The sequence below is a fragment of the Phocoena sinus genome, chromosome 11 (genome assembly GCF_008692025.1).
Source record: "Phocoena sinus isolate mPhoSin1 chromosome 11, mPhoSin1.pri, whole genome shotgun sequence".
Classification (NCBI taxonomy): domain Eukaryota; kingdom Metazoa; phylum Chordata; class Mammalia; order Artiodactyla; family Phocoenidae; genus Phocoena; species Phocoena sinus.
This window is the reverse complement of record NC_045773.1, coordinates 48,491,088-48,504,117: the sequence shown is the minus strand read 5'-3', so window position 1 is coordinate 48,504,117 and position 13,030 is coordinate 48,491,088. Positions and strand designations below refer to the sequence as shown.

The following is a 13,030-nucleotide window of genomic DNA, read 5'->3' as shown; positions in this document are numbered from 1 at the left end:
TATCAATCTACTTATAATATGGTACAAAATCTTTACTTAAGGCAATATGCTTCCCCAGAGTGAAATGGACTGAAAATATTACTGTTGGCCACATGAACCCTAAGCAATAGGTATAGAGAGGTATACTTAATTGGAGTCCAAAGTCACTAAATGTCAAAAGTGCTCTCTGGAGCTTCTCTTTTCAGAACAGTAAACGTATTAATATGAATGCTGATATATACTAAGGACAGTCAAAGAAGAAGCTTGTCAGGGCCAGACCATCTGAAGACATATATAGACTTTTATAAATATTTCCTTGATCTAATCCATATATTCACATGTAATCTTCTAATTTTGATTTGCTTTTCTGTGTGGGGTTCCCTATTATAGTGAGGTATTTCTCATAAATCATATAAATTTCTCAGCCTAGAGTTGAAATACCAAACTGGCATGCAGAGAAGAGGTAGTAACAATTGTGTGACCCTGCACATTCAGTGATATTTTGCAAAACATTTTAAGTAGTGAAAAAATAGCAGACGTAGTAGGGTTACTGGAACAAAATTTTTCATATCAATAGTGATTGTGACAAAGATTGGCCAGATCACACGGAAAAAGCCACAGTGCCTTATTTCTGCAGACCAGCGTGTGGGAAGAGAGGTAATGATACTGCCTACCTCGCAGGGCTGGTGTGAGGATCAAATGAAATGAATGAATGATTCCTGTGGCAGTGCTTTGGGAATGCTGAAGATCTACATGGGTCTAAGGTGGTGTTACTGTTTTTGGCACAGGAAAAAAGTCAGTCTGAGTATTTGAAGATCACTCAAGAAAAAGAAGAGCAAGAATCTTTGGCCTTGGAAGAGTTAGAGCTGCAGAAGAAGGCAATCCTCACAGAGAGCGAAAACAAACTTTGGGACCTTCAGCAAGAAGCAGAGACTTACAGGACTGTAAGTTTAAATACTCTTCAGGTTCCACAGCTGTGGAACTGCTTGTATAGGAAAACTGTTGTTATCTCTGCAGTCAATATAAGGTTGTAGAGAAGCTTTTGTTTTAGATTTACACATACATGCACTCCATTCATTATTAGGTAGTAAGAGCTGTTCATGGGAGTGGTTTTGACGTCTGCTACATGGTGCTCCTGACCTGCCTTTAGCTGGCTGTATTTCTGTCAGCCACTCGCTCCGATTCTTTGCCCTCAGGCTGTGCAGCATCTTAGCTCCACTGCTTACTCACCTTTCATCTTTAGGAAGTGACCTCATTTTGTACGCAGCACTTGCCCTGACACCTTCCTGCCTGTTCAACTTCATCTCGTGCCACGCCCTGGACATAATTCATTCTCTGTTTATATCACAGTTTAGTTACCCCATTGCTCTACTTTGACATTTAACTTTTCCCCAATTTTCCCATATTATAAATAGTCCTGTGGTGAGCATGTTAGTATATATATCTCCGTGTGCACATTTTAAAATCCCTCTGTCCTTCCCCTGAACAGTGTATGAAATGTTCGACCTATTTTGAATAAACTGACCGATGTTATTTAGACTTTTTAGCCTTTTTGCTCCGATTTAGACAGTGACACAGTCACACTTCTTACCCCAATTTCTATAAGGGATTTGTTTTTTTGTTTTTTTTTGTGGTACACGGACCTTTCACCGCTGCGGCCTCTCCCGCTGTGGAGCACAGGCTCCGGACGCGCAGGCTCGCAGCCATGGCTCAGCGGCCATGGCTCACAGGCCCAGCCGCTCCGCGGCACGTGGAATCTTCCTGGACTGGGGCACGAACCCGTGTCCCCTGCATCGGCAGGCGGACTCTCAACCACTGCGCCACCAGGGAAGCCCTCTTACCCCTACTTCTAAACTGTATTTTATTTTCCCACTTCCAACATTTCTGTAAGGTGGCATGGTAGAGAGGAATGGGTACTCAGGAGGCCTAGATCTTTCACTTACTAGCTTTGTGAATTAATTATACCTTAATTTCCTTACCTGTCACCTGAAGAGATTGATATTTGGTAATTTCTTAAGACCTTTCCAGCTTTGACATTCCTTGGCTCTGTCTTACATTCCTTACAATGCCTTGACATTCCTTAGCTCTTTTCCTTTCAGTCAAGATTGATATTTTCATGAGATGATCATTTTACTATTACTTTTTGTAAATTACTTTGGTAAAATTTGTGTAAGTTCCTTCTTTTTGAAAAATATCTTCTAAGTAATAATTTTTGGGGTAAGAGCCAGATACGTTATTTTTCTTCCAGAATTAAGTTATGAAAGTAATAGAATACTATTATAGGCCTTTTAACAAAACAGAAAAAAATACTCATCTTTCTACCAGCAGTTACTATTATCTACGTTATGATTTATTTCTTTTTCACTATCCATTCAGAATATTCTTGAAAAAACAGGTAGTTGAAATAGTTACCCAAATAGGTAGAAAGAATCTGGAATTTTGAGTTGTGTAAAAAATAGAATCTTTTCTTTATTATATGATTCGTTTAGGAATTGAGCACAGATTCTTTGTCCTTTCTAGAGTTTGGTAAGATATGTAAAGTTGTTTATCTAAATTTTAATCTTTAAGTAGGTGTAGACATCATGTCATATATATCATTGCTAACAAATGTACTTTAATAAAAAGACATCTGTTTTCATTAACAGAGAATTCTTGAATTAGAAAGTTCTTTGGAAAAACGCTTGCAAGAGAATAAAAATCAATCAGAAGATTTAACTATTCATTTGGAAGCTGAAAAAAATAAGCACAATAAAGAAATTACAGTCATGGTTGAAAAACACAAGACAGAATTGGAAAGTCTGCAGCATCAGCAGGATAACCTTTGGACTGAAAAACTCCAAGTCTTAAAGCAACAGCATCAGACTGAAATGGAAAAACTTAGAGAAAAGTGTGAACAAGAAAAAGTAACACTGTTGAATGATAGAGAGGTTCTCTTTCAGGCCCACATAGAAGAGATGAATGAAAAGACTTTAGAAAAGCTTGATGTGAAGCAAACAGAATTGGAATCACTATCGTCTGAACTGTCAGAAGTATTAAAAGCCCGTGACAAGCTAGAAGAAGAACTTTCTGTACTAAAGGATCAAGCAGATAGAGTGAAGCGGGAATTAGAGGCCAAGCTGGATGAACAGAAAAGTCATCACCAGCAACAGGTTGACAGCATCATTAAAGAACAAGAGATGTCTATCCAGAGAACTGAGAAGGCATTAAAAGATGAAATTAACCAACTTGGGCTGCTTCTGAAAGAAAAGGACAAGCATTTAAAAGAGCATCAGGCTCATGTGGAGAATTTAGAGGCAGATGTTAAAAGGTCTGAAGGGGAACTCCAGCAGGCGTCTGCTAAGCTGGAGCTCTTTCAGTCACTGCAGAGCAGCATGCATGAGCAGGTAGAAACATATGAGGAGCAGTTGGCCCAGTTGCAGCAGAAGTTGTTGGATTCGGAAACAGAAAGAATTCTTCTTACCAAACAGGTAGCTGAAGTTGTCACTCAAAAGAAAGATGTTTGTGCTGAGTTAGATGCTCACAAAATCAAGGTACAGGACTTAATGCAGCAACTTGAAAAACAGAATAGTGAAATGGAAGAAAAAGTAAAATCTTTAACCCAACACTATGAGTCCCAACTTAAAGATAATATAGAGGAGGAACAGACAAAGCAACTCTTAATGGAAAAGGAAAATGTAATTTTACAAATGAGAGAAGGACAGAGCAAAGAAATTGAAATACTCAAACAGAAATTATCAGCCAAGGAGGACAGTATTCATGTTTTGCAAGAGGAGTATGAAACCAAATTTAAAAGTCAGGAGAAAAAGATAGAAAAAATTAAGCAGAAAGCAAAGGAGATGCAAGAAACGTTAAAGAAGAAACTGTTGGATCAGGAAGCCAAACTTAAGAAAGAGCTCGAAAATACTGCTCTGGAGCTCAGTCAGAAAGAAAAACAGTTCAATGCCAAAATTTTGGAAATGGCACAGGCTAACTCAGCTGGAATCAGTGATGCAGTGTCAAGATTGGAGACAAACCAAAAGGAGCAAATAGAAAGTCTTACTGAGGTGCACAGGAGAGAACTCAATGATGTCATAGCAGTCTGGGAGCAGAAACTTAACCAGCGAGCTGAAGAACTTCAGGAAAAACATGAAGTCCAGTTACAGGAAAAAGAACAAGAGGTAGCAGAACTGAAGCAAAAGATCCTCATATTTGGGTGTGAAAAAGAAGAGATGAACAAGGAAATGGCATGGCTGAAGGAAGAGGGTGCTAAGCAGGATACAGTGTTGAAGGAATTACAGGAACAGTTAAACCAGAAGGCTGCTCACATGGTTTCTGCCTCACAGAATGAAGCTAAACTGAAAGCTGAACTTGAAAAGCTGGAGGTTGACCTGAATCACTCTCAGAAGGAAAATGCTTTTCTTCAAGAGCATGTAGTTGAACTGAAGATGCTGGCAGAAAAAGATAAGCTTAAGGTCTCTGAGTTGACTGAGAAGCTGAAAACCACAGATGAAGAATTCCAGAGTTTGAAATCTTCACATGACAGAAATAAGAAAAGCCTAGAAGACAAAAGCTTAGAATTCAAAAAACTGTCCGAGGAGCTAGCAGTTCAGCTGGACATTTACTCCAAGAAAGCGGAAGCCTTATTACAAGCTAAAACAAGTGAGCTCATCAACATTAGTAGCAGTAAAATTAATGCCGTTCTCTCTAGAGTCTCCCATTGTCAACACCACACAACTAAAGTTAAGGAGGCACTACTGAGTAAAACTTGCAAAGTTTCTGAATTAGAAGCACAACTGAGACAGCTAATAGCAGAGCAGTACACACTAAATAGTTCTTTACAACATGCTGCACACCAGTTGGAAGAAAAAGAAAGTCAGATTAAGAGCATGAAGGCCGATATTGAAGGTCTTGTGACAGAAAAAGAAGCCTTACAGAAGGAAGGAGGAAATCAGCAACAGGCTGCCTCAGAAAAGGAGTCTTGCATCACTCAGTTGAAGAAGGAGTTATCAGAAAACATCAACGCTGTCACTTCGATGAAAGAAGAGCTTAAAGAAAAAAAAGCCGAGATCAGTAGTCTTAATAAACAGCTAACTGATATGAGTGCTCAACTTCAGAACAGCATCAGCCTAACTGAAAACGAAGCAGCCATTTCATCACTAAGTAAGCAACATGATGAAGCGCAACAGGAATTGCTGGATCAGGTGCGAGATTTATCTTTGAAAGTTGAAACTCTGAGTAATGAGAAAACTTCTGCTCTTGAACAGGCCAACAAATTCTCAGAATGGAAGAAGAAAGCACAGTCAAGATTTACACAATATCAAAATACTAGTAAAGAATTGCAGATGCAGCTTGAGTTAAAAACAAAGGAAACCAGTGAAAAGGATGAGCAGATAACTTTATTGAAGGAGGACCTTGATCAGCAAAAGAAGAGATTTGAATATTTAAAGGGAGAAGTGGAAGATAAGAAGAGCAAGATGGAGAAAAAGGAACGTAATTTACAGACTGAGTTAAAAACTCAAACAGCAAGGATTGTGGAATTAGAGGAGCATGTTACTCAGAAAACAATTGAAATTGAGTCCTTAAATGAAGTTCTTAAAAATTACAATCAACAAAAGGATATCGAATGGAAAGAAATGATTCAGAAACTTCAACACATTCAAGAGTTAGGAGAAGAAAAGGACAACAGGGTTAAAGAGGCTGAAGAAAAAGTCTTAAGCCTTGAAAAGCAAGCATCTTCCATGAAATCTGAACTTGAAACTACGAAGAAAGAATTGGAACATGTGAATTCAATTGTGAAAAGCAAAGAAGAGGAGTTAAAGGCATTGGAAGATAGACTTGAGTTAGAAAGTGCTGCAAAATTAGGGGAACTGAAGAAAAAAGCTGAACAAAAAATTGCTGCCATCAAGAAGCAGTTGTTATCTCAAATGGAAGAGAAAGAACAGCAGTATAGAAGAGACAGAGAAAGCCATCTGAGTGAACTAAATACAAAATTGCAGGAAAGAGAGAAAGAAATTCATGTCTTGGAAGAAAAACTTAAGTCGGTGGGCAGTTCACCACAATCAGAAACATCAGTTGCACCCAGATCGGCAGAAAATGAGGCAGCATGTACTGAGCAAGAAGAAGCAGAATCCCAAGGCTGTGTGCAGAAGGCATGTGAAGAAAAAATCCGTGTTTTACAAAGAAATTTAATTGAAAAGGAAAAGCTATTGCAGAGGCTAGAGCAGGAAAAAGAAGGCACAATTTCTTCTCATTCTGAAATGCAGTGCAAATACCAGGAGCTCTTAATAAAGATAGAACAGGCTGAAGGAAAGCAACACGAGGATCAAGTGATGATAAAGCATCTTCAAGAAGAACTTGAAGAAAAAACCAAATACTCCTTGTTAGTATCCCATCATGTGGAAGAAGAGGGAGGTAAAAATAACATAGGGGCAAAGCAGAACTTGGAGAATGTGGTTGATGGTGTCCAGAAAGCCCTCCAGGAGAAGGATTTGACCTGTCAGATCCTGGAGCAAAAGATAAAAGAGCTGGATTCCTGCTTATTGAGAGAGAGGGAAGGACATAGAGTTGAAATTGAAGCGTTGACCTCAAAACTTGAAAGATTACAGGCTCTACCACAACAGATGGATGGAAAAAGTAAACCCATGGAAGTTTTGGAAGAAAGTGCTGAAGAAAAGTCCAAATCTCATGTGGTCCAACCCAGCTTGCTTAGTAACACGGAGGCTGAGCACAATGACCTGGAGTTTAAATTGGCAGGGACGGAGCAGGAGAAGCAGAAGCTGAGCCAGGAGGTGGTTAAACTGCAGAAAGATCTTCGAATGTTGCGGAAGGAACATCAGCAAGAACTGGATATCATAAAGAAAGAGTATGAACAAGAAATGGAAGAGAAAATCAAGTAAGTTTTTTTCAGTATGAATATTTTTAAGGCAATCCTCCTTAATGAAATCTCTCTTTTTTGTGTCTAATACCGTTAAGTTTCACAACCTAAATTTGTTAGTATCGAACATAAATATAATAAGTTAAATACCGAAGAGAACTAAAAACAATTTAAGGCAAGGGGCAGTGTTATTCCATGTCAGTTTATGGGGAAAAAACCCTTTTCTTGCCTATGAGATCATGGTTATTAGGTACATATCCCAGTAATTATTTTTAAAATCATTTTTACATTTTTATTATATAATATAGATGTGTATGTTGAAGAATTTTAAGTCGAAAGTAAAAATTCTCAAATCATCAGGACCATTCCCTAGAGTTAATCATAGTTTACTTACCCTTCCAGAAGTTTTCTGTGCCTGGAGACGCACACGCACACACACATGCATGTGGATGCACGCTCCCTTAAAAGTTGTTGATATTGCTGAGGTCATACTATATACACTGTCGTGAAGACCAGGTAACTCTTTACAGCTTGTTTGTTGTATGACAGCAGTTAGCTCTTCATATTTTTGGTACTCAGACAGGAGCAGGAAGATCTTGAGTTGAAGCACAATTCCACACTAAAACAGCTGGTGAGGGAGTTTCATACACAGCTGGCACAAAAGGAACAGGAGCTGGAAATGACCATAAAAGAGACCATTGGTAAGTAAACTTTTAAATTCAATTAAAAAACAAATCAGAATCAGCAGAGACTATTTATAATTTAAGTTTATTCTTTTCACACTGTGCTAAGTGCTTAAAGTAATTATAAACTGGAGAAGAAAATGATTCTTGCCCAAGAAAGTTCTCTGATGGGAAACTGTGCTGCCTGAAAGTGGCTTGCCTGTCAGAGGGGAGGAGCAGGTGGAAGAACCTGAAAGCATTACCTGATTAATTACCTAACGAAGACACTTCTGCTCCGTGAGAAGGGTACATTTGGTCAATTTGATCAATTGATTTTAGTCAAATTTAATTTGGAACAAGGGTTCTTACAGAAATTGGGGTACAGATACTAATTCTTACCTAATATGTTTTCTTGTATGTGTCCATTTTTTATTTATTAGATAAAGCCCAGGAAGTGGAGGCTGAACTTTTGGAAAGCCATCAAGAGGAGACAAATCGGTTATATAAAAAAATTGTAGAGAAAGAAGATGATCTAAAACGAACAGCCAAAAGATACGAAGAAATCCTTGATGTACCTTATTTTCTCTCTTGAAAATTAGCTGTAATAGATTTCATGGTAGTGCTAAAGAAGATAGGCTGTCAGATTTCCTGTTTTTTCTAGTGTAGAAGGTTTTTTTTTGGGGGGGAGTCAATATTATTCAAATTAGTATTTCTCTACTGTTTGCAGATTTATAAGGAGTCTAACTGATTTCTGCTAGGATTGTAATTTTCTGATCAGTTTCTGCTAAGCAGGCATATAGGCCACTTGAAGCAACAGTGAGTTAGTAAGGGGAAGAATGGATTCTCTTCTATGTCTTTCTCCCAAATTCAGACCAAATTGTGAGAGCACCAGACTAAGAATTGAGAGCTTGTGCTTGGGACAGGTAGTGTATGTATGAGCTTTAGCTGGGAACTTTCCAGGAGGGCCAGTTAACTTTATTTAATCCCTACCCAATTTGCATAGGTTTTGTTGCTCTCAAGGGAGAAAAAAAAGATAGAGAAAAAAAAAAAAGGAATACATCAGCCAAATCTTTTATATGTAGTTTGGAGGCTAAATTCAATGTACTTATTCTTCTAGTGGTGGATTAGTATTGTCATTTTTGTGTATGAAGATAAGCCATGAATGCTAGTGAGTATTTGGACTGCAGAACATTTTTGAATGTAAAGCAGTGTAAATTATTCTTTGCTGGATTGCAGATTCTTTTTTTTTTTTTTTTTTTTTTTTTTAAATATATTTATTTATTTATTTTTGGCTGAGTTGGGTCTTCGTTGCTGCGTGCAGGCTTTCTCTAGTTGCAGCGAGCAGGGGCTACTCTTCATTGCAGTGTGCAGGCTTCTCATTGCGGTGGCTTCTCTTGTTGCAGAGCATGGGCTCTAGGCGCTCGGGCTTCAGTAGTTGTGGCATGTGGACTTCAGTAGTTGTGGCTCGTGGGCTCTAGAGCGCAGGCTCAGTAGTTGTGGCGCATGGGCTTAGTTGCTCCGTGGCATGTGGGATCCTCCCGGACCAGGGCTCGAACCCGTGTCCCCTGCATTGGCAGGCGGATTCTTAACCACTGCACCACCAGGGAAGCCCAGCAGATTCCTTAGTTACTGCAAGCCTTATTTCACTATGTGCTAAAAACCATTTGATGATTAGGAATGCATAAATTAGAGAATCATGCCTCAGCTGACTATGGCAGCAGTAGAACTCTGAGCTAGGAACAGATTCTAGTAGTAATTATTTTATTTTATTTTTTAAAGTTTTATTTATTTTTGGCTGCACTGGGTCTTCGTTGCTGCAGGCTTCCTCTAGTTACGGTGAGCAGGGGCTACTCTTCGTTGCGGTGCGTGGGCTACCCTTCATTGCGGTGCGTGGGCTGTTCTTCGTCGCAGTGCATGGGCTTCTCATTGTGGTGGCTTCTCTTGTGGCAGAGCACAGATTCTAGGCGCGGGGGCTTCAGTAGTTGTGGCATGCAGGCTCTAGAGCACAGGCTCAGTAGTTGTGGCACACGGATTTAGTTGCTCCGTGGCATGTGGGATCTTCCTGGACCAGGGCTTGAACCCATGTCCCCTGCATTGGCAGGCGGATTCTTAACCACTGCAACACCAGGGGAGTCCCAATTATTGTAAATGTATTTGAAAAAGCTGAAATTACCTGATACATGAATATAAATGTTACCTTAGTGTAATTTTTGAGCTTTAGACCTCACTGTGAAAGAAAATTTGAATGATTTCACATTTTCCTGTACTTACCTAGGGTATATTATGTGAAGCTTTAAAAATTACTGTTGTTTCTTGAATGCTTAGAGAATGTTGGGATTGGAAGACACATTACAGCTAGTTTAGGTTCATCTTCTATTTTTGTGTTTCTTTGTGTGTGGCAGAAGCAGGAGAGTGAGTGCAGCATAGTCAAATGATTTCCCTAAAACTACAGATGGCGAGTGGTAGAGCACTGATTCTTCATTAGCTTCATATATTTTATAAAGGCTTCTCCCTAAGGAAAGAACTTGGATAGTTAAGTCAGGGAGCTTCATTCGCAGGGGATAAACTGTGCCACGGCTGTAGTGTTCCCTTTTGTGAACTACTTCTGTCTCTGAATGTGTGTGTATGGGGGTGTGGAGGTAGCACACAGTACACTTTCCATGGTCACAACAAGCCTCTGTAGGTGGAGGGGTGAGTGGATAGGGAGACAGGTTACAGTTAATCTCTGGTATCGTTCCTCCTGGAAGATCTGCTGTTTATTAGAAAATAAATGGTCCTCCCAGCTTCAGGCTTGGAGTAAGTAGAGCAAGTGGGCAGGAAGTGGAGGGTGGGCCAGAGGACTCAGGTGGACTCTTCCCCAGGCCCCTTCCTGTGCCTTAGACCAGTACTGCCCATTAGAAATACAATGCAAGCCACAAACGGGATTTAAAATTTTCTGGTATTCACGTTAAAAAAAAAAAAAAAGAAAAGAATCAGCTGACTTTAATTTTGGTAATAATGTTAGCTGACCCGTTACATCCAAGACATTATCATTGCAAGATGTAGTCAATATAAAAATGATATATGTATTAATTCTCTGAGATTCAGTGTGCTTCCACGTTGGCAGCCCATCTCAGTTTGGATTAGTCACATTTCAAGTGCTTATAGCCAGAGTACAGGGTGGCCAGTGATTAAATCAGCAGTCCCCATCCAAATACATACTCTGTCTTGAAGAGTTTTTTTTAAAACAGCATATATTGCTAAAAGCGATATTACCAATTCTAGGTAAACACCATATTGCTTTGATTCTGAGACATATTCTCTTACCATTCTCCAATTTAAAGTTTTCCAGAATTGGAGTTTTATATGGATTTGTATGTATTATGTACTCCTTTTTTACCCCTCTGAAAAAGCTGTTATCAGATTGATGATTTGTCTTAATGATGACATTGTAGAATGCTATATTTTTCTCATCCATTAAAATAATTCCATGATTTGTTGATAGCACAGTGGAGTACAGAGACATTTTCATTTTCTTGCTTTCACTGTCTTAGCTCACATTCTTACCATTGCTTGGAGGAAACTGAGAACTTTGTCATCCTAGATTCACGCCTCCCATCTTCCTCAGCCCTTCACACATCCACATCCACACATTTTTTAGGACATGAAATCTGCTTATCTTCCCTGATTTCCTAGGCAGGGAAGTCACCTTTCTCCCTTTAATTGTGGATCTCCAGTACATTCTCCAACATGTAACAGACTCTCAGCTGTAGTGTTTCGTTGACTCCCATTGCCTGTTCCTCTCCTCTTAACTCCACCGCTTCTGCCATGGTCTAGGCTGCCATATTCCATTTGGTCTGGCCTACTGTATTAATTTCCTGCCTGGTCTCCTTGCTCTTGTTTTTTTTCCCCGTAAAGTATTCGTCTCTTCCTGTCAGAGTTATTGTCTATCTGGTAACAAACGGGGATCATATCCCTTCCCCTGAACACCTGCAGTGGCTTCCTTGTCCTGGTGACCCCATCCTCCGGGTCAGTCTGTGGTCTAGCTGAGCTCAGCTTTAGCTCCTTCTTCGCTGTATTTCACCTCTGCTCACGCTTTTCCTGGTGCTTCAAGAGTACATTCTCACACTTCATGAGTTAGTGCAGCTGTTGTCATCTCTTTTGGCAGTTTTCTTTAAAAGTTTTAAATTTATCTTGTATTCAGAAAAAAAAATTTGAATCAAATGTATTCCATGGTTTAAAGATCAAAATAATATAAAAAAAAGGTATACTTGGAGAATGGTCTATCATGAGAATTGCATCCAAACTTTTCTCTGTATTCTGTACCCTGTTCCCCTTCTCCCTCCACAGGTAACCATTAGTTTCTTATGTAATAATATTCCTGTGTTTCCTTATGCAAACAGAAACAAAAATGAATATATTCTTGTTTTCTCCCTGTCCTACCCCAGAGTTAGCTTTTTGAATATGCTTTTCTGCATCATATTGTTTTCACTTAGGTTTTTTGAAACCCCTTAAAATAGAATTAATTGCACCTGTCTTCCTTTGGTACTTTATTACTTCACTTACGACATGTTACTTTTGTCATACATACATATGTGTGTAAGAATGTATTAATGTATCTGTCCTCTCCTCTAGACTATTAGCATCTTGTAGGCAGATATCTTGCTGTTCATCTCTAGTCTTGAGGACCTAGCCAAATGCTTGGCACACACTAGACACTTGGTAAAATTTTTTTTTTTTTTTTTTGCGGTACGCGGGCCTCTCACTGTTGTGGCCTCTCCCGTTGTGGAGCACAGGCTCCAGACACGCAGGCTCAGCGGCCATGGCTCATGGGCCCAGCCACTCTGCGGCATGTGGGATCCTCCCAGACGGGGGCACGAACCCGTGTTTCCTGCATCGGCAGGTGGACTCTCAACTACTGCACCACCAGGGAAGCCCGACACTTGGTAAATTTGAAGGAAGTGACACCTGGTAGGGCAAAGGGAGCATTCATTCGGGGAGAGTGGCTGGTGACATCTGAAAGGAGTTGAGTCTCACAAGTAAGGGAGCTGACTGCCTTCATCCCAACCTCAGAGCAGTCTCACTGGGAGGGAGTAGCTCTTACAGCTACATTAGATATAAAACTGGTTTCTTTTTGACATTCACTGTATTTTAGTGATTTGGTTTTGGCATAATAGTCTTTAAAACATAATTTCCATGTATGTGCATAAATATTCAGTTTAGTTTTTCTTACTGTTTTTACTTCAGAGCAAGCAGTATTGCTTTCTTTCCCCCTTCAAGAAGACAGAAAGCTTTTACAAAGGAAATTATAGAACTGTTTCTTAAATTAGAAACAACACGTCAAGGATTCTTTTCCAATTTTTAGCGGGCTTGCTTTCTAGTGGTATCTCCCAGCTGCCAAAGGCAATGTCAGACATAGCTGATTGTCATATCAGAATCTGGACCTAACTGAATAAGTAGCTGTAAGAGGTGATCCTTTCAAACAAGACTAGACCACATTGACACAGACATCCACACAGGATATGTGATGGTAGAATAAAAACAGTAAGTAAACCAG

At 39.5% G+C, this 13,030-nt stretch overlaps 1 protein-coding gene across 5 annotated transcripts in view; it reads left to right on the top strand.

The window, feature by feature from the left end:
- Positions 1 to 13,030, top strand: part of GOLGA4 (golgin A4) — a 106,121-nt gene that overhangs the window by 69,183 nt on the left and 23,908 nt on the right. For all 5 annotated transcript variants that reach the window (XM_032647634.1, XM_032647636.1, XM_032647637.1 and 2 more), the window contains 4 exons: positions 768 to 923; positions 2,625 to 6,850; positions 7,412 to 7,533; positions 7,935 to 8,065. In XM_032647634.1, coding sequence (XP_032503525.1) covers positions 768 to 923; positions 2,625 to 6,850; positions 7,412 to 7,533; positions 7,935 to 8,065 — 4,635 coding nt within the window. The remainder of the gene's footprint in view (positions 1 to 767; positions 924 to 2,624; positions 6,851 to 7,411; positions 7,534 to 7,934; positions 8,066 to 13,030) is intronic.